Consider the following 22,714-nt stretch of genomic DNA (forward strand, 5'->3'; position numbering starts at 1 on the left):
TGTAGTTGATCTGCCAAAAGTTAATTTTCTAGCTAAGTCTTTGACACAACACAGAAAAGAATTTTTATTTTGAAATTGAAATTTTGCAGGTTTTGTGGCTTGTATTTTGTATTTCTTGGGGTTTATTTTTTGTAGCTTATTGCAAGAGTTGTAAAATTTGTTCAGAAGTATTTGTTTATCTTGGCTCTAGTCGCCGTCTGCAGTCAGGCGGTCAGTCGCCTGTAAAAGCAATTTGAGCTTGTGCCTGTTGTCAGTCATTTCTACTGATAATTAGATGTTGCTGCCGCTTGCTCTTGCACGCATATCAATGTCAGATAATAGAACATTTCCTTACTGATTTTCTGATTTTTCCTTTTGTTGCGCTTGCAGCTTCAATATGTGCTCTCTGAGGATTGAATGTGAACCTGATAATTGCTGTAATTCCGCTAAAAGGTAAGTGAAACTTGTAATTCGTCAACTTGGGCTGCCAACTGCCACTTTCAGCATTAACTAAGTGGATTACATTGCGCATACGCCCCATACGCCCCGTCTTCTTCTTATTGTCCATGCCTGCTGCCAGAGGCTCCGATTTCCATTTCCATTCCCTTTCCATTATTGATAATGGCTGCCATTGTTTCTGCTACCATTGGAGCTGCTGTTGTTCCACTTTTACTTGACAGACACTCGTATATCTCCTCGCTGCAGCAGCTTAAATCGCATTTGTCGCTGCTGCTTCTTCTTCTGTGCACTGTTTGTTGTGTTCTGTTACCCTCAATAAGGGTATCATCAGGTTGTGCAAATGAAGCAGGTGACATACATGTCGCTGGAAATTTTTATATATAAAAAAAAAAATAGCGTGAACAGTATTTAGCCAGATTTATTCTGTATATTTGCTAGAACAAGTCAGGATCTGCAAAAGCTAGCACGCCAATATTTAGTATACATCTGATATAAATCTTATCTAGATCTTGCGAATGTAAAATATAGACAGAACAGTAGTTAGCCAGACATATTCCTATATCTCAGTAACTTCAACTTGATATATATATCTCCAATAGATCTTATATTTACAAGCTTATAGGGTATTTTTTAGTTGAGCAGTGAATTCATGCTTGTATATTGCCTTCTTGTGAATCATTAGCAAAGCTGATGGCACTTATTGTCAGCATTGGTGCTGCATGTGCATTGAAATGCTTTCAATTAATTGATGACTACAGTGAGCTCTGGCACACTCTGACACACACACACATTTACTATATATACAGCATATAGATATATGGTAAAGTCTGGTTATATTTCTGCTTTAAACTTGGCAATTTAGTTAGACTTGTCTTGAGTGACATTTGGACGACTCACAGTCAATTTATTTAAATCGCTTTCGAGTTTATAGAGATTAATGTGGGTACTTTAAAGTGCCTCAATCTTCTCGCACTCCCTCTGGCTTTTGCAATATTTCATAGTGCTGCTGCATAAATTTGCCATAAAACTGTTGACTGGCATTAAGCCGGAATTAACATAAGCAGAAGGAACTATAAATTAAATAAATTCAATGGAATTTGCGCTTGAGTGCGCCACGACCCATATACCGCATACGAGTAAAAGTATCTTGTATCTGAGAGGCGCAGAGATATGCGGCACGCAGCTTTGTGGCACAAGTGGCGTCTTGTCAGCGACACAGACATAGGCGACACAGCCAGTGGCAGCACATTTCCGGCAGCCATTGTGCTCTTGATTAAGCGTTGCCATATGTTGCGAGTGCCTTTGCTGTCACAAAACTTAATTGCAAACAATGCAACGCTGCGTGGCAGCCCACAAAGCACAGAGTGCTGAGCAAAAGCTGCATGTCAGCCCCACTCTACCCACCGCCCCCCCCGCTGCTTTGTACTTTGATCTATGGCCGCTGGCAGTGTTTATCATTTGAGATTTAACAAAGCGCACGGCTGCATTTCAATTAACTTGAGGGCTTAGCACAAGTTAAACAGATACAGACACAGATACAGATACAGATACGCACAGATACAGATACAGATACGCATGGCTGCTCTACTGCAGTTTGGCCCAGTTATGCACGCATTTTGCTGGTCATTCAGCCAGCTTAGTGCCCTTTATTGCCACTGGCTTGGCTTCTTTTTTATTTTTTTGCGTAGCATACATTTCAGCGCTGGCAACTGATGCAACTATTGCCGGGACATTTAACAGGCTGGCGGGCTTAGCTGCAAATGTAGTTTCATTTTAGAACTCAATCCTTGCAAATTTATCGCATTGTTGGCAACTGCAAAACTTCCCGAGCTCTGCAATTCAAAGAGCTTATTTCTTTTTTCCTTCAAACATGTCTCTCGATTTGTGGCACATTAATTGCGAGCGCAGCATCGCTTATTGATTTTTGTGTCACGGCAGAGCCGGAAAACTTTTGGCTTCGGGTTTTCCCTGGCTTTGCACACGTAACAGCGCACAATTAAATGGAAAATGTCAGGCAGCTGACAGTAGCAAATAAATTCCACGATACGCGCCAATTGCCACAAGCCACTAATGAAGTGTTCAACTGGCAATTTCTTAAAGCTTTCAATTTTTATTTTTTTTTATTTTTTCGTTTGCCTGGTTGAGACGCGGCAAGTGGAGATTTGCCGCCTGTGGCTGTTGCATGACTCTGACTCGATTTGCATTTAAATTTAAATATATATACTAAATATACTATGTGTACTGTTATAATATATGGCTGCTTGGGGGCAGCAACTGGCTGTTGCCTCGCCTGCTGAGTCCTGTCTATTGCTTGCCACTCGAAACTCTAAGCAGGGCTATAAATTTTGCATTGCGTATAAGTAGCCTGTGCGTCGTAGCTTGAAAGTACTTACGTAGTATATATACTAAATATATGGTATATTACATACATAGAGCGAATGTGCATGGGAAACATTACATATATTATATGGCAGAATATTTTTATTTATGCTAACTTTCTTCTTTTTTTCGGAGTCCGTATTTAAGCTTGCAGCGCTTTTAGCAGCTATTAAATATACATGACAAGCTTTTAATCTTTTTATGTGTTTTTCGGAGAGTTTAAGGAAATTTAAATTCCAAGAAAAGAAAGCGTTATAAATGCAAAAATTTATCAAAACAAAAGCAAAAGGTAAAAATGAACTTTATTGTATCGAGCTATTACCATAAAGTTCGCATCGATTTGTTTTTGCAAAGTATACTAGCTGAATAAAATTAAGATATTCTTAAACTTTACTTTATAGAGAGGGCTTAAGAAAATTCAAAGTTAGAAATAACATAATTAAACTGAGGCGAAACTTAAGAGCAATCGTAAAAAACGAAAAATGTTATTAGTGAAGTGAATTGGATTTAGATAAAGGTTTAAAGCTCTACGCTTTAAGTGAGCTTTATTGTATCGAGCTATAACTTTTAAGAGGAAATAAGCTGAGGGTAATAGATTTAATAATTAGAATGAGACGTAAATACATGGCAATCGTATAAAATGAAAAGAGCTTTAATTGAGCTTTATTGTATTTAGCTATTACATTAAAGCTGGCATCGATCGAATTAAGGTTTGAAGGGGTTTTCAACTAAAAGTGAGAAATAAAATAATAAGAATTAGACAAAAATGTAAATCAATCGTGGAGAACGAAGAAAGCTTTAAGCTTTAAGTGAGCTTAATTGGGATAGTCTAAAGCTTTAAGCGTTAAGCTATGATTTGAGTTTTGTTTGTACGCAAAGCTCCTTTAAAGCTTTTACTAGTCTGATATTCATTTCAAGTACTCCCTTATTTCAAATACTCCTTGATCTCAGTATAGCTTTCTTAAAGCCCAATTGCATTTAATCAAGACTATAAAGCTGTCTTACAGCTTTAGTTAAATTTTTCTATGTGAATTTATTGTAACGCTTTCTTAAAGCTTTATTCTATTTGAATACAACAGTGAAGTCTTCTCTCAGTTTTAGTTAGATCCAAATAAGTCAAATGTAAAATATGCATCTGTAAGTAAAAACTTAAAATAAATTGATTAGAACTGACTGCGCAAAGCAGCTTACGACATGCTTAAGCTACTCAAAGTGTTTCAAAGAAAGCTTTCACTCAGTCTTAAAGCTACCTTCAACCATTTACAGGTTATAAATATTTGCAATATTTGAAACCAAATTAAAAGCGTGGAGGAACTTGTGAATATGACAGACGTTCTGTCAGATTGCTCAGGTTTAATTTTACAAACTCTCAGTTCTCAGTTCTGCTCTGCTTGTTCGCAGTTCCTGTTGTATTTAGAGTTTTGTCACGCCGCTGGCACATTTTTAATTTGTACACCATGTTGCACGTAAACTGGGGCGGGGGCAGAGGGGCGACATGCCCCATTACATATATGGGATGCAAGTGTTTTCGACTGGTTTCTATGCACAATTCTATGCAAACTTGCAGCCAGGAGAGAACAGGATTGTTGCCGTTTAAACTCAATTGCATTTCTGTGTCTGACGGCGGTGTTGGGCGATGGATGGCGGGGGCGGAGACGGAGACGGGGGCGCGCCACAAAAAGCTCGAGACTCCTTTGCTCTCGTTCTTGTTGATATTGTTGGCTGCTTGTTGGCATTTCTTTTGTTGCCGCTCGCAGCGTTTTTCCTTGTTGCATGTCCAACAAAAGTAAAATAAAGTTTCGTTGTTTTTGTTGTTGTTGTTGTTGTTGAATCATGTACTTCTGGTTGTTCTGGTTCTGCATCTTGTGCTGCTGTGGCTGCTGTTTCCGCTGCCTTGGCCCCGTTTCCTGTTGCTTAAATCAATAAATTTCATATATTTATTTGCAGGCGTTGCGTGTACGTAATATTTCAGCTTTAATGCTATATTAATTGTTATTGCACGTAGCTGAGCTGCAAGTCTTAAATGGCAGCTTAAATTCATTTGCTGCAAAGGGTTTGGCATGTCCCAAAGCACACATCCGCACACCTTCATCGTTTAATAGACTGTGGCAGTGAGCACTCAAGTTACGGCAACTAAAAAATGTGTGTGTGTGTTTGATGTGTGTGTGTGTGTGCACACACTTTTGTGAGCAGTCGGCTGCACATGCCCCTCAGGGGCCACTCGCACAGACAGCGGCAGGCGCAGTTGCAGACGTGCCACATTACGTATACGCAATGTCATCTCCCGCTCTACGCGAATTTCTCATCCTTAGCTAATGCGCTTTTAATGCAGTAAAAATGCTGTCTGCAGGTGTTATTATAATACTTATTGTTGTTCTTATTGCTGTGGCTCTAATATCATTTGGTATTTTCCCTTATTGTGTCTAGACCGGAATCGCATTTCCGGCACGCAAACCTGCCAGACGAATTTTATTGCATTTCATGTTTGTTCGTTTGTTTGTTCGTTTTAGACACGCCAATCCTCCACCCAACACACATTTATGAGCCAGCTAAATTAGCCAAAATTTATGGAAATTAAGTTTTACATGTGTCACGCCCCAGAAAAGTATGCTACAAATTAATTGTCTGTTGGCAGAGTGAGTTACGCCTCGAGTTGTTTATGGCCATAATAAAAGGGAATTATATTTTGATCAAGAAATGACAAATGTTGAGCAGGAAGCGTCAATAAATGAGGAGAAGGCATTTGCTATTAGGAAACAAAAATATGCCCGATCCGGGAAACTTGATAAAAATGTTACTCCTAACTACAGATAATCAACATTAGATCGAATTACTATATAATATAGTTATTGAATACAATGTACCTTCGAAGTATTGAGCCAACGTTTTACTAACAATCTATTGAAAATTAAGGTGTAGTATTTATCAAACATACTTCTAATACCAATGCTCGACAGGCCATGGCTAATGCGCCTCTCTTGTTTATTATTATTATCATAAATTGTGTTTATTGTGTGTGGCTTTTGTTGTTGGTGTTGTTGTTGCTGTTTTAGCAAGCCACGCCCATTTGCCGAGAGCTATTTAAGCACACACCTAATTGATTTGCTTGTGTGCGCATTTGCATTGGCTGCAATAGCCAATTATATTTAAGCACTGCCAATTTTGGTCGCTTCAAGCTAATTAAAACAACAACAACAACAACAAAGTCATCAAAGCAAATTGCCCAAGTGACAATAATGAGACGCCTAATGTTGATCAATTTTCATTAGTTGAGCAAGCAGCACCCGCACCCTCCTCTGCCCTTGCCACTTTTTTCGCTGCTGCTGAAACAAAGCAAATTTCAAAAATCCTGACTCCTGCTGCTCCGCGCCCAAGCCACACCCTCGACTGCCTCAAATTACATGCAAAAAAAAAGAAATGAGAAGAAATTTCCAAAAAAAAAGAGAAAAACAAAATTATATAGCTAAAGTTGGGCGCTCATTAGCTGCGCTCGGAGACAAAGCAAGCTGACAGCGCCACGCCCCGTTTCGCGCCCACTTAGCCAGCTATTATATATTAAATTTGTATCAAGCTTAACGTAGACTTTGCTTTGTTTTATTTTTTTGTCTCTTTTACTTTTATTCCCGCGCTATTTGCTTTGCATTTTTGCTTGAAGTGCGCTGAAATTTTATCAGTTGCTCGGCGAAAAGTTACAAGACGACAGGCTGAGGGGCCACTTTGGGGCTGCTTTCTCAACTGGGCCGGCTTTGTGGGCGTGGCGTATAAGATTTCAGGTAGCGCTAAGATGTCGCTACTTAAAAAAGTTTCCCGCTGTCTCGTAAATTTGGCATGTTTATGGCGGCGGCACTTGCAACCCCTTTGAATGCGACAAGCAAACACCTAACTATAAATACACACAGTCACACACCCGCACACACATACACCCGCACACTTAGCTGGTGTGTGTTACATGTGGCAAATTTGGCTGGCTTCCTGAATTTGACAGTCCGTTTGGGGTGTTTTAGGCTTTTGCATGCCGCCCAAATGACGCCATTTTGGGCCAGAGTCGAAGCCATATATCATCTGTGCCACATTACCTCGAATTACAAGTGCCTGCACGGAGAATTTTGGGTAACTTGCAAGTGCTGAGCCTGAGCCTGAGCCTTCGCCTTGGCGCATTGTTAATTAGCGCTGCGTAAGTTGTGCTCATTAATTATGTATCCGCAGTGCCAAAACGGAAGCCACGCTTCAAATTGTAATTCATGTCGAAAACTAGACAAACCGCCTCAAATCGTAATTCATGTCGAAAACTAGAGAACCCGACCTACAACACTGGCGCACACGCCTCTAATCGTTAACTAAAGAACCCGCTTTACAACACTGGCCCACACTAAACTTCCTGTTCCATACTCTTACATAAAACATTAATTAGTTCCGCAAACAGGCGTCTTAAAATTTGTTCTCTCTCGCAAAATACTGCAAATAGTTTGTGCCAAAAGGCGTAGAAAACATGAAGAGCAACAACAACAACAACTAAATGCTGTGCACTCAGAATTTCCAGGCGGCGCCTTAACATTTTCACACCTGGCCGCATCTGACACATGTCGGTGATTTCTTTATGAAGCAGGGTATTTATTCGCTGGGGTATAAATGCATGGGCCTAAGGTATGTCTGCCCTGTTAAGACAGGTATAAGACCATATAGATATAAATCTTAATATTTAAAAAATCTGGTTATCTTAAGGTTTCTCCAACTAAATATATATAAATATAATACATTCATGCTTACATTGTAGCTTATGCTCAGCTTTTCTTCAAGAATGTAGACACTTTGGCATTTGCTTGTTGAGTTTAGAGTACATAATATTCGGCTTGTTAGAGTCAGTTAATAAATTTGCTTGCCTTTTATTGTTTTTGCCGTCAGCGTGTGAAAATTTAATAATTTCATGTTGTTGACTTTTGACGTCGCGTTGCAGTTTTCATATATATACACTTTTTGTTCAAGCTTGACGTAGCATGAAAAGAGCTCGCATTTAGTTGGGCGCACGCTTGTTGACTTCCAATCGCAGCTGGCTGTTGGCTGCAGCTGCTGCACACCCCACACCCAACACACACACACACACACACACACACAGCAGCCACAACAATAACAACAAAGCGCCTCATGTCTGGCTGCCGTCTCGACTTTTGCATTTTTCATAGAGCGCGCGCACGCTGCGCGTTCAAGCTGAAATTTTAATTAAACATGTTAACACTGCAATTAAAAGAGAGCTTAACGAAGGCCCAGCGTGCGATAGGGGAGGGGTAGGTGGACGAGCCGCCTTTAGGGGCAGACATTAATATTCGCCAAGTTTTTGTAGCCCAATTGCAAAATTTTGCATTCAGCCAGGCGCAACGGGGGGCGTATGCGCAACGTGGGAAAATTTGTGTGTGGTCCGACATCGGGGCCTGGACTTGGGCCTCGTTAAGGGCATAAAATTGAAATTGAATACCCGCAATGGCATATGGCATAACCCGTTGGCCCTGCCCCCCCACCCCTTGCCATGTTATGTTAGCTCCTAAGGGGCAGCACTTTTAACATACGGCCAGTGTTGGTAACTGTGTCAATGTTGTTTTTTTGCACTGTTAATTAGCTGGTAAATGCGCTCGGTCATATGGCATTAGCGAGCCGCACCGACCAAATCGAATTTCATTAAATTTGCAAAACTTTGCCCATAATGAACCCCTGTGTGACATTCGGTCATTCGAGCTGCCGCTGGTGGAATGCACGGCTCATTCATTCGCATACACACTCACATTCTCACTCGCCCATGCTGTGGCATTTTGTTGGCTGCTTTGTGCTGGCTTGTTATCTGATTAAGCTGTATTTCAGCTTTGAACAACGGCATAAAGGATTTCAGAGAATCCGATGGCAAAATAGGAGAGAGAGTTGAAAAAAAAATTGGTAAAATAAAATTTCTATGCTTCATTTTAGCACAAAATGAAAAGTTTTGTGTTTCAACTTGCTCGCTTTCACATGCCCAACAGAATGAAATTAAAAACTGTCTGTCTCCTGTGCCCATGTCCTCTACAGCGCTGTCGTCATGAATTTGTGCGAGCAAACAGCAAACATGAGATTTTAATACTCTGTACTCCATCAGAATGAAAAGTGCACAAAAAAAGAAACACGCAAAAGGTTGCACAGGCTAACAGAACTCGTTTGGCATGAAATATTCGCTCATAATTAGCATTGACAACGGTTAAAATAACCAGTGTTGAGTATGGGTTTTGCAGTCGCAGGTAGTGTTAGAAATCTTTAGAAGTGGATACTCAGATACTTTAAGGGTTTTTCATATTTTATACATATATAAGAAGAGTCAATAAGTGGGCTACAAATAGAAAGTTTTCAATTGTTTTCATTTTGATTTATAGCGAAAGCTTAATTGTTAGCCATTTTATGAGCAGTGTTGTAAAGTTTCGCACTATGATAACTCTTAGTGTTGTATATTAATGTAAACCCTTCTTTAATCGTCAAAAGATGTTTATTTATCTATTTAATTTATATCAGTAAGTCATTTTCCAGCTGCCTGTCAGCACGCGAAAGTCAACAGACAAATATTTTACTCACTAGATTAAATTAAAATATGTTTTGACAGCTGCGATTGAAAAGTTTTGCAGAACAGGTCTCAAATTATGCAGAAAAACAGGAAGTTGCCGAAGGAACATATGCTAATATATTTTTCTTTAGAAGTGTATCTGGCAGTCGCAAGCACATGACTTATGCTCGCGCACTCGTGTTTAATTAAGCCAAAAGGCAGCATTGAAGCTGTCAGCAGCTGTGACAGATTCAGTTTGTTTCCCCCCTTTTTGACAGCGGGGCGTATGCGTCATATTTTCCTGGTGTATGTTGAAAATTGTTGCCTATTTTCGAGCGCTGATTTAATTTATGGCTTACACGAGCGCATGTCTTCATGTATATATTTGTGTGTGTGTTTGTATATATTTGTAATCAATTGCTAACTCGCTTTCCCTTTGCTCTACTCCACACCCACACAGGCAATGCAGCGCACCAATGATAATTGAATAGAGGCATTAATTGCGCTGTGGTTTGTTTGCCATTCAAGCCGCACACACACACACACCAAGCACACCCACATAACCACACACACGCACACATCTAGAGGCAGAGACCTCTATAGATATCAACAAGAAGGATAATCAAGTGCAGTTGCCATGCAAACAAAGTCGAATCCTTGCTGGTGGTGGTCATGGCTACTGATGCTGCTGCTGCATCTGTCTGCCCACATAATCCACATATCGGGGTATCTAATCATTGTGCATGAGCAAACGCCGCCGGGCGCAGTCATATTTAATGCGTCCGTCTACAAGCTCGGCTCGGAACGTCATTATAAAATCAATGCGCACAAGTCGGCGAACTTTGTGCATCATCTAGTCGCGGTCAGCCACAAGGATGGCCAAATCCAGCTAAAGAAATCGCTCAAATGCGATGGCATCTACTATCCCAATCTGTTTACCTTCTACGTGGACTCGACATCGAATCGCTTGAGATCCATTGACTATTATAGCCTGCCGGTGCGCATCTTCATCTCGGGTCACAGCTGCAATGAGGATCGACGCATTGAGCAGGAGCTGCACCACTTGCATCATTTCGAGGAGGAGGACAACACCGGCTACTCCAAGCGGCGCCGGCGTCGCAGCACACAGCAGCTGCTCCTGCTCGATGGCAATCAGCTGGAGCTGGCCTACAGCCAGAACAGCACAGACTTTCGCGCCGGCGATCTGATCTTTGGCAATAGCTTTGACAACGAGATGCGCCATCGCATATTGAGCAGAAAGCGTCGCGCCATTGCCACAGATCCGCTGCAGCTGCAGCCCGCGCTGCACAGACGCATCTCCGATGCCAAGCAGTGGATATCGGAGACATATGCCTCGTATGCCATACACACGACGGACAAGTGGAACCAGATCTGTTTGCGCAAGTCGCAGTTCATCAACAATCTGAACGCCTTTCTGCCCAAGTCCGTATGCCAGCACTGCAAGGTGAACTTCCTGGATGTGAACGACGAGCGCTTTGCCATTGAGCATCAGAATCGGGATCTGGTGGCCAGCCGGGATGTCTGCATACATGAGTCCATGTGGAAGGTCAGCATCACGTTCAACATACGCTGCAACCGCAACGATATTGTCGACTCCGATCATCGCCTGAAGATCGTCTATCATCATCAGGAGTTTAACGATACGGACATTGCGAAGCGTGTGCGTCGCGAGCTCCGGAATCAGTCGCCCTACTTCGAGCAGGCGCTCTATGTGGCCTCCGTGCTGGAGGAGCAACCGTCGGGCGCTGCTGTCACCACGGTGCGTGCACGCGATCCGGAGGATTCGCCTGTGGTCTATTCCATGGTCTCGCTGCTCGACTCGCGCTCACAGTCCCTTTTCAAGGTAGACTCACGCACGGGTGTGGTTACGACCTCGGCCAGCCTCGATCGAGAGCTCATGGATGTGCATTACTTTCGGGTGGTTGCCACCGATGATAGCTTTCCTCCGCGTAGCGGCACCACCACCTTGCAGGTGAACGTCCTGGACTGCAACGATCACAGTCCGACCTTCGAGGCGGAACAGTTTGAGGCGAGCATACGCGAAGGTGCCACAGTTGGCTCCACGGTAATAACGCTGCGCGCCACGGATCAGGACATAGGCAAGAATGCGGAGATTGAATACGGCATTGAAACGGTCACAGGTGAGTTCGTAGTCCCGAATAGCCGTAGCGAACCCTTCCCTTATTTTCTATTTTCCTATCTTTTCTATAGATGGTGCAGGTGTGGCACAGGATCAGGAGCTGCCCATCTTTCGCATTGATTCACGCTCTGGCGTCATCTCCACGCGCAGCAGCCTGGATCGCGAGACCTCGGACAGCTACCATTTGCTCGTGACCGCCTCGGACATGGCCGCGGCGCAGAGCGAACGCAAGACCGCCACGGCCAGTGTGCTGGTAAAAATCCTGGATGACAATGACAACTATCCGCAGTTCAGCGAACGCACCTACACCGTTCAGGTGCCAGAGGATCAGTGGGGCGATGACAACAATGTGGCGCACATTCGCGCCACCGATGCGGATCAGGGCAACAATGCGGCCATACGTTATGCGATTATTGGAGGCAATACCCAGTCCCAGTTCTCCATAGATTCGATGAGCGGCGACGTGAGTCTGGTCAAGCCGCTGGACTATGAGAGCGTGCGAAGCTATCGCTTGGTTATACGTGCCCAGGACGGAGGCAGTCCCTCGCGCAGCAACACCACCCAGCTGCTGGTCAATGTGATCGATGCCAATGACAATGCGCCGCGATTCTACACCTCGCAGTTCCAGGAGAGCGTGCTGGAGAATGTGCCCGTGGGCTATAACATCATCCGGGTGCAGGCTTACGATTCGGATGAGGGCGCCAATGCAGAGATTAGCTACAGCATTTCGGAGCGTGACGATAATTTCCCGCTGGCTGTTGATTCACGCACCGGCTGGGTGCAGACCATCAAGCCGCTGGATAGGGAGGAGCAGAGTCGCTTTGCCTTTCAGGTGGTGGCCAAGGATGGCGGTGTGCCGCCCAAGTCCGCCAGCTCCTCGGTGGTAATCACCGTGCAGGATGTGAACGACAACGATCCCAGCTTTAATCCCAAATATTATGAGGCCAATGTGGGCGAGGATCAACCGCCGGGCACGCCTGTGACCACCGTAACAGCCACCGATCCGGATGAAGATTCGCGCCTGCACTACGAGATCAGCACGGGAAATACACGTGGACGCTTTGCCATCACTTCGCAAAATGGACGCGGGCTCATAACCATAGCCCAGCCGCTGGACTACAAACAGGAGAAGCGTTTCCTGCTAACGGTGACCGCCACGGACTCGGGCGGACGCTCCGACACGGCCACAGTCCACATAAACATTACGGATGCGAACAATTTTGCGCCTATCTTTGAGAATGCTCCGTATAGCGCTTCGGTTTTCGAGGATGCCCCAGTGGGCACCACGGTGCTGGTGGTTTCGGCCACAGACAGTGATGTCGGTATCAATGCACAGATTACCTATTCCTTGAACGAGGAGAGCATCAATGGACTGAGCAGCCCGGATCCGTTTACCATAAACGCACAGACGGGCGCCATTATAACCAGTGCAGCGCTGGATAGGGAGACCACCAGTGGCTACCTACTCACAGTCACGGCCAAGGATGGCGGCAATCCCTCGCTCAGCGACACCACTGATGTGGAAATAAGCGTCACGGATGTTAACGACAATGCGCCGGCTTTCAAGAATCCGCTTTATCAATCCTCCATACTGGAGGATGCGCTGGTGGGCACCTCGGTCATACAGGTGTCGGCCAGTGATCCGGATATAGGTTTGAATGGACGCATCAAGTATCTGCTGAGCGATCGTGATGTGGAGGATGGCTCCTTTGTCATCGATCCCACATCGGGAACCATACGCACCAACAAGGGCCTGGATAGGGAGAGCGTGGCCATCTACCATCTGACCGCCATAGCCGTGGACAAAGGCTCACCACCGCTGTCCAGCACTGTGGAGGTGCAAATTCGCTTAGAGGATGTCAACGATTCGCCGCCCACCTTTGCATCCGATAAGATAACGCTCTATGTGCCCGAGAATTCGCCAGTGGGTTCGGTGGTCGGAGAGATACACGCACACGATCCTGACGAGGGCGTCAATGCGGTCGTGCATTATTCCATTATTGGGGGCGATGATTCCAACTCTTTTTCGCTCGTTACACGGCCCGGCTCGGAGCGCGCTCAGCTGCTGACAATGACGGAACTGGACTATGAATCCTCACGCAAGCGTTTCGAGCTGGTGGTGCGCGCAGCGAGTCCACCCTTACGAAATGATGCACACATTGAGATTCTGGTCACGGATGTGAATGATAATGCACCGGAGCTGCGCGACTTCCAGGTGATCTTCAATAATTTCAGGGATCACTTTCCCAGTGGGGAGATCGGACGCATTCCCGCCTTTGATGCGGATGTCAGCGACAAGCTAAACTATCGCATTCTGTCCGGCAACAATGCAAATCTCCTGCGCCTGAATAGCAGCTCCGGCGGACTGATACTGAGTCCTCAGCTGAACACGAATGTGCCCAAGTTTGCCACAATGGAGGTTTCCGTTTCGGATGGCATCAACGAGGCCAAGGCCATCATGCAGCTATCTGTGCGCCTGATCACGGAGGATATGTTGTTCAACTCGGTGACGGTTCGACTGAACGAGATGACTGAGGAGGCGTTTCTGTCGCCGCTGCTAAACTTCTTCCTGGACGGCCTGGCTGCCATTATACCCTGTCCCAAGGAGAGCATCTTTATCTTTAGCATACAGGATGATACGGATGTCACCTCACGCATACTCAACGTTAGCTTCTCCGCCAAGCGACCGGATGTCTCCCACGAGGAGTACTACACGCCGCAGTATCTGCAGGAGCGCGTGTATCTCAATCGTGCGATTCTCGCCCGCCTGGCCACCGTGGAGGTGTTGCCCTTTGATGATAATCTCTGTGTGCGTGAGCCTTGTCTGAACTTTGAGGAGTGCCTCACGGTGCTGAAGTTCGGCAATGCCTCGGAGTTTATACACAGCGATACGGTGCTGTTCAGACCCATTTATCCAGTTAACACCTTTGCCTGCTCCTGCCCCGAGGGCTTTACGGGCAGCAAGGAGCATTATCTGTGCGACACGGAGGTGGATCTCTGCTATTCGAATCCCTGTGAGAATGGTGGCAGCTGCGTGCGTCGCGAAGGCGGTTACACCTGCGTCTGTCCCGACTCGCACACGGGCTCCAATTGCGAGACGAGCATCAACAAGTTGCGTGCCTGCAACTCGGATGCCTGTGATGGAGGTTTGTCCTGCATGAACAACTACCTCAGCTCACAGCCGCCGCCCTACACGGCCACTTGTGAGCTGCGTGCTCGTTCCTTCTCCCGCAACTCCTTCCTGACCTTCGAGAGCCTCAAGCAGCGGCATCGCTTTAATGTCAAGCTGCGCTTTGCCACGGTCCAGGACAACGGGCTGTTGCTTTACAATGGTCGCTACAATGAACTACACGACTTTATTGCACTGGAACTGCTGGATGGACACATTGGCTTCTCCTTCTCCCTGGGCGATCGCAGCGAACGCGTTGCCCTCGTCCAACCCTCGAAGGTGTCCGATGGCAATTGGCACGAGGTGGAGATCATCTACTTCAATCGCACTGTGACCCTCGTGCTGGACAAATGCGACACGGCCATTGCCTTGTCCGGGCAGCTGGGCGCTCCTTGGAACTGTGCCAATCAGACCACGCTTCGGCTGGATAAGCGCTGTGCCCTGCTCACCGAGACCTGTCATCGTTTTCTCGACCTCACCGGGCCGCTGCAGGTGGGCGGTTTGCCCCGCATACCCGCCCACTTTCCGGTGGCCAATCGTGACTTTGTGGGCTGCATTTCGGATCTGCGCATCGATGAGCGCTACGTGGACCTCAATTCGTATGTGGCGGACAATGGCACCATTTCCGGCTGTCCACAGAAGTCGCCGCTGTGCGCCTCGGTGCCGTGCTTCAATGGCGGCACCTGTCGCGAGGGCTGGAGCACCTACACCTGTGACTGCCCCGAGGGCTATGCGGGCAACAATTGCCAGGATAACATACCCGCACCGTGGCGTTTCTCCGGCGATGGCAGCCTCAGCTTCAATCCGCTGCTGCGTCCCATACAGCTGCCCTGGCTAACATCCTTCTCGCTGCGCACGCGCCAGGAGGACGCGTTCCTCATGCAGATACAGATTGGCCAGAACAGCTCGGCGGTAATTAGCCTGAAGCATGGCGTGCTCTACTACATCTACGACAACGAGCCCATGTATCTGGCCGGGGCCTATCTCTCGGATGGCGAGTGGCATCGCGTGGAGATCAAGTGGCAGCAGGGTTCCGAAATACAGTTCTCCGTGGACTATGGCCAGCGCACGGGCTCCGTGCCCATGTCGCAAAAGGTGCAGGGTCTCTATGTGGGCAAAATTGTGATGGGCAGCGTGGATGGCACTATTGGCACCGTCCCGGATGCTGTGCCCTTCGAGGGCTGCCTCCAGGATGTGCGCATCGGAGCGAGTCAGTCGGTGCTCTCGCGACCCACCATACGCGAGAATGTCGAGGATGGCTGCGAGTCGCGTGCCCAGTGCCCCAGCAGCTGTCCCGCCCACTCGAGCTGCTTCAACAGCTGGGATCGTGCCACCTGCGAGTGCAGCGCCGGCTACGTGGGCACCGACTGTGCACCCATCTGCACGGTTCAGCCCTGCGCCGCGGGCATCTGCCGCGCCAATGTCAGCCTCTCGCGCGGTTACAGCTGCGAGTGCAACAGCAGCTACCAGCACGGCGACTACTGCGAGCGCACCCTGCAGCAGCCGTGCCCGGGCGGCTGGTGGGGCGAGCGCGTCTGCGGACCCTGTAAGTGCAACATCAAGCAGGGCTATCATCCGGATTGCAACAAGACGACGGGCCAGTGTTACTGCAAGACCAATCACTATCAGCCGCCCAATGAGACCGCCTGCCTGGCCTGCGATTGCTACTCCATAGGCAGCTTCAATAGCGCCTGCAACCGGCTGACGGGCCAGTGCGAGTGCCGCGAGGGTGTCATCGGGCGGCGCTGTGACTCCTGCTCGAATCCCTATGCGGAGGTTACGCTCAATGGTTGTGAGGTTGTCTACGATGCCTGTCCGCGCTCTTTTGCTGCCGGCATTTGGTGGCCTCGCACACCGCTGGGCAGTGTGACCGTCGAGAACTGTCCGCTGCCGGCTCGCGGCAAGGGTCAACGGAGCTGCGACAGCCAAACGGGCAGCTGGAGCACACCAGATATGTACAACTGCAGCTCGGAGCCGTTTGTGGAGCTGCGCCGGCAGTTGTCACAGCTCGAGAAACTTGAGCTGGAGCTCAACTCGTTTGTGGCCATCAAAATGGCCGAACAGCTGCAGCACGCCTGCGAGACTGTGGACCGCAGCGCAGTTACTAAGCCGCCAGCGCCAAGGCACAACAGAAGATACAAAATGGAATCCTCGTTCCTGTTGAATGCCGGCGGCTCCGTCTGGTCGCATGAGCTGGACATGGACTATCTGTCCGATGAGCTTAAATTCTCGCATGATCGTCTCTATGGCGCCGATCTCTTGGTCACGGAAGGCATACTCCAGGAGTTGATTAACTACGAGCTTATGCAAAGCGGCCTCAATTTGACGCACAGCCAGGACAAGTACTTCATCAAGAATCTAGTAGATGCTGCGAGTGTAATTCTGGATCGCAAATACGATGCCGAATGGAAGCGGGCCACGGAGCTGATCCAACGCGGACCCGACGATCTCGTGGATGCGTTCAACAAGTACATGGTCGTCCTGGCACGCTCCCAGCACGACACCTACACGAACCCCTTTGAGATTGTGCAGCGCAATATGGTGCTGGGTCTGGACATCGTCACCACCGAGTCGCTGTTCGGCTACGAGCCGGAACAGCTCAGCGAGTACCACAAGACCAAGTATCTCAAGCCCAATGCCTTCACCACGGAGAGCGTCGTGCTGCCGGACACAAGTGGCTTCCTGCAGCACTCGGCCAAACAGAAGCCGGTCATCAGTTTTCCCAAGTACAACAATTACATTCTCGATAAGCACAAGTTCGATAAGCATTCCAAGGTGCTGGTGCCGCTCGAAATGCTGGGCATAACGCCGCCGGAGAGCGATGAAGTAACCCAGGGCAGTCGCGGCAACGACTATCGCGCCATTGTGGCCTATGCGCAGTACAAGGATGTGGGCCAGCTGCTGCCGGATCTGTATGATGAGACCATCACACGTCGCTGGGGCGTTGATGTTGAACTGGCCACGCCCATTCTATCGCTACAGATACTGGTGCCATCAGCGGAGCGGGAACAGCAGCGTCTGGAGATTCCCTCACGTAAAATATCCTCAGCAGCCGCATCCTCTGGCTCCTCGGGCTCTACATCCTCCTCATCATCTGGAGTTTCCTCAATCAGCTCGAGCAGTATTCGCTCTGGCTCTGGCAGCACGGAGCAGCAGTTTGTCGAGGTCTTTGACGTGCCCAAGGCTCCAACCAGCAGCAGCGAGCAGCAAATCGAGGACATACGCATCACAGCTCACGAGATTCCACCGCCAGCAAGTGTGGAGCAACAGGAGGCGAATAGCAATGAGGCTGTGGAAATAGAAGATCCGCACATAAGGCTTAATCTCGATGACATTGAGTTCCATGGCAACTCTGGCGAGGAGCTAAGCGTTGACTCACCCGAACAGTTGAATCCCAACTATGAGGGAAATCCGGACAGCAGTGAGCAGTCCAAGGGCGAGAATGAGGCCATCTATCGGGATCGCAGGCTGGTCAAGCGTCAGGTGGAGGTCATCTATCCCTCCGAGCAGCTGCAGAAGCCTCAGCACATGGTCTATCGTTCGCTCGGCTCGCCGCATCTCTCGCAGCCCATCAAGTTGCAGATGTGGCTGGACATGGACGCAGCTCGCTTTGGGCCACGCTCCAATCCGCAGTGCGTGCGCTGGAACTCCTTCACCAATCAGTGGACCCGACTCGGTTGTCAAACCGAAATACCCGACTTCGATGGTGACTTTGCTCAGGTCTCGCATCTGCCCATTTTGATCAACTGCAGCTGCACGCACATCTCCAACTACGCGGTCATCGTGGACATTATTGATCCGGAGGACATACCCGAACCTTCGCTCCTCGTACAGATCACCTCGTACTCGGCTTTCATGGTATCCCTGCCCCTGTTGCTGGGCGTGCTGCTTGCCTTGGCCCTGTTGCGCGGCCAACAGACCAACTCGAATACAATTCACCAGAACATTGTGCTCTGCGTCTTCTGCGCCGAGCTACTCTTCTTTGTGGGCATGCAGTCGAGGCGTAATCTCCTGGAGAACGAGTTCCCCTGCAAACTGATTGCCATCTGCCTGCACTACTTCTGGCTGGCTGCGTTCGCGTGGACAACGGTCGACTGCGTGCATCTCTATCGCATGCTCACCGAAATGCGCGATATTAATCATGGTCCAATGGGCTTCTACTTTGCCATGGGCTACGGTGCGCCTGCTGTTGTTGTCGGTCTCTCCGTCGGCGTCCGAGCGCATGAGTATGGAAATAGTTTATTGTGAGTATCGATATAACTAATCTATTATTTCTTCTTAATAGAACCCCATTTGTCCCAAATTTCCTCTACCTTTTAGTAGATCAAGTAGATTTAAAGTCACTCTTCCTTTCATCTCTCTCTCACTGCTTTTCTCTCTTTATCGATATCAATTGAACATATCGCCTTTCTTTGCGATTCTCAACAAGTCAATTCAATTGAACTCCAACTCTGCTCAACATTAATCTCATCCTTTCTCAACTTTACTTTTACAGCTGCTGGTTATCCGTTTATGAGCCCGTCGTCTGGTGGCTGGTGGGTCCCATAGCTGGCATGTCGGTGGTGAATCTATTGATACTCTTCGTTTCGGTGAAGGCGGCCTTTACGCTCAAGGATCATGTCCTGGGCTTTGGCAATCTACGCACTCTGCTCTGGCTTTCGGTGGTTTCGCTGCCTCTCATGGGCGTCATGTGGGTGCTGGCTGTGCTCGCCGCCTCGGAGCACTCGCAGCTGCTGAGTTTGCTGCTCTCCGGGGTCGTGCTGTTGCACGCGCTCTTCTGCCTCATTGGCTACTGCATCATCAACAAGCGAGTGCGGGAGAATCTGCAGCGCACCTGCCTGCGCTGCATGGGCCGCAAGGTGCCGCTGCTGGACTCTTCCATGGTGGTTAGCAATAGTTCGCACAACGTTAACGGCGCGGCAAGGCCCAACAACTTCCTGGCGAGCAACTACGATACGGCTCGGCGTAATATAGGCATCAGCGCCTCCAGCACCACATCGCGCAGCACCGCCAAGACCAGCTCCAGTCCGTACAGCGACGGGCAGCTGCGGCAGACTTCCACATCGACCTCCAACTACAACTCGGCCAGCGATGCGCCCAGTTTTCTGCGTGGCTTTGAATCCTCCACAACGGGACGCAGTCGCGGCGAGGAGAAGTCGCGTCGACAGCGCAAGGACTCCGATTCCGGCTCCGAAACAGACGGACGCTCACTGGAGCTGGCCTCGAGTCATTCTAGCGACGACGATGAGTCCCGCACGGCGCGCTCTTCCGGCACACACCGCAGCACGGCCGTAAGTGCCACGCCCGCTTATCTGCCCAACATCACGGAGCATGTGCAGGCGACAACGCCGCCGGAGCTGAATGTGGTGCAGAGCCCACAGCTCTTCCCCAGCGTCAACAAGCCCGTGTACGCGCCACGCTGGTCCAGCCAGCTGCCGGACGCGTATCTGCAGTCGCCGCCGAACATTGGACGCTGGTCGCAGGACACGGGCTCCGACAATGAGCACGTGCATGGCCAGAAGATGACCATTTCGCCGAATCCGCTGCCCAATCCCGATCTCACCGACACCAGCTACATGCAGCAGCACCACAACAAGATCAACATGACGCCCTCCATTCTGGAGAACATACGCGATGCTCGCGATGGCTACGAGGACAGTCTGTACGGCCGCCGCACCGATTATCCCGATAAGTATGGCTCCTACAAGCCGCCCAGTCATTATGGCAGCGAGAAGGACTATCCGGGCGGCGGTGCTGGCGCCAGTGGCTCGCAGACCATTGGCCATCTGCGCAGCTTCCATCCGGATGCGGCCTATCTGAGCGACAACATCTACGACAAGCAGCGCACGCTGGGCAGCGGCTACCTGGGCGCCAAATCCGAATCGCCGTATCTGTCCAAGGATCGCATTACGCCCGACATCTATGGCTCACGCGATGGCCACTACAGCCTGAAGCGTCAGCCCGCCTTTGCCACGGACTCGCTGCACTCGGTGCACTCGCTGCTGAAGAGCGACTACCAGCAGCAGCAGCAGCAGCTGGCGCAGCAGCAGCAGCAGCAGACGCACTCGGATCGTTTGTCGGAGGGCTCGGACAAGAATGGCTATCATTTTCCGTACACCGCTGAGGAGGATCATCTGCAGCAGCAGGCGCGCAAGCTGAGCGCTGGCCATGCGCAGCCGCCGTCGCTGCACGGCTCCCAGCAGCTGCATCTGATGCATCCGCATGCGGCACTCGTCAACGACATTAACAATCCGGGCCTCCTGGCGCGACACACGCTTGCCGGCGGCGTCGTGGGCGTCGGTGGCAGCTCCAGGCACAGCTCGCGCGCCTCCTCCCCGCCCTCGAACATGGTGGCACCGATGCAGCCGCTCGGCCCGCTGGCCAGCATTACGGACACTGAGTGAGTAATCCCTGGCCTTACACTGCTTTTCTGTCTCTTTTCATTTCGGTTCATTTTTACTTTTCGCTTATGGTTTTGGTTACCGTTAACTTGGCCGTTGCCGTTTCCGTTTCCGTTTCGATGTGTCCTTTATAACGAGAGTTGCTCTTTGTTGCGGGTTCTGGTAGTCCACACTCGTAATTAGCCCACAAATACGCTTTGTACTCGTTGTACAATCCAGTTTCAGTTACATTACCCGTTTCTATACAATTTCATTTGGTCCAAGTACTCATACTCAAACTCATTCTCAAACTTGTACTCATACTCATACCGATACCCATACTCAAAACTGATACCCGTATTCATATTCGCATTCGCATTTGTCTAGCAATTTGTGCGATTCGTTTTTTCATTTCGTTTAGTTTCCAGTTGAGCTTTCTTTGCGTTTTGTTTCTTCTTTTATTCCAGTTTTAATCTGTGCTCTTTTGTTTATAATTCTCTTTGCTTTATGGCATACAAACCACACACACACACACACACTTACAAACAATAACAAAATCTACAAAAAAGAAAAACATATCTCTAAAAAACTATTCCTTGTTTTTTTTCCCTCCCCCCTGCTCCCATGCGTTTATCAAAACAACAATGAACACTACAAACAATGCAAATGAATATGATCCCAAAACTCAACCATTTTGATGCGCACACACACACACACGCGCACACACACACGCACACACTTATATTTGAAACTTTCAGCTGGTCCTGGGAACGTTTGAAGCAAATCTAATTTGACTATCTTTCACTTCTATTCTCTTCAACTTGCTCTCTCCCGCTTTGCGCTTTGTTAACAAACAACAACAACTGATACACTACACACACACACTAACACACACACACACATGTACACTCACACACACGCATTGCACAACAATGGCGGCCAATTGGGTCTTGCTTAAACAAAAACCAATTCGAAACAATGAACAAAAACAAAACAACAACGAACCACACTGACAAATCGCAACAACTACAACAACAACAACAACTCTACAGCTCTGAGGTAAACCACAACGAAATGCATTTTCCATATTTTCAACTATCATTCGTATCACAAAGTCTCACATTCTCATTTTCTTTTCTATTCGCATTTCCGTTCTGCTTTTTTTTTCCTTTCTGTGGTTGTAAATAAAATTGAATTTCCGTTGTGTTACTCTTTTTTTTGTTGTCTATTTAATTCTAATTTAATTGCACATTACACGCAACCTATCAATTTTTGTCTTTTATTTATCGCGTGTAAATAAATATAAGTAAAATTCAAAAATTTGGCTGCGCTCAATTAAATTCGAAAACAAATGTAAATACATTTGCTTTGAGTACAAAAAAACAACATTGTTATTATATTTGCAGTGTAAATAGAATTAAATTGTTTATTTGCTTTTGCATTCGATTTATTGATTTATTTGTTTGTGTTTTTGGTTTGGATTTTGTATTTTGAATGCATTTAATTTTCCACAACAATCGAAAAACCAAAAATCCGTTTTGTAATATTTGTTTAACATAAGTATGTGGCATCATCAATCATTGAAATTCATTTACTTGCAACAATAACAATCAACACAAAGAAAAACACAACAA

General features: G+C 47.9%; 1 protein-coding gene across 1 annotated transcript in view; it reads left to right on the forward strand.

Moving 5' to 3' along the window:
* Positions 1-22,714, forward strand: part of stan (Protocadherin-like wing polarity protein stan) — a 37,588-nt gene that overhangs the window by 12,421 nt on the left and 2,453 nt on the right. The window contains exons 2-5 of the mRNA XM_064696017.1: positions 370-432; positions 9,831-11,532; positions 11,603-18,944; positions 19,196-21,100. Coding sequence (XP_064552087.1) covers positions 10,008-11,532; positions 11,603-18,944; positions 19,196-21,100 — 10,772 coding nt within the window. The 5' untranslated portion in view covers positions 370-432; positions 9,831-10,007. The remainder of the gene's footprint in view (positions 1-369; positions 433-9,830; positions 11,533-11,602; positions 18,945-19,195; positions 21,101-22,714) is intronic.

Source organism: Drosophila montana, unplaced genomic scaffold (assembly GCF_035044405.1).
Source record: "Drosophila montana isolate Dmon_TW-CO22-7 unplaced genomic scaffold, ASM3504440v1 contig_3833_1, whole genome shotgun sequence".
Taxonomy (NCBI): domain Eukaryota; kingdom Metazoa; phylum Arthropoda; class Insecta; order Diptera; family Drosophilidae; genus Drosophila; species Drosophila montana.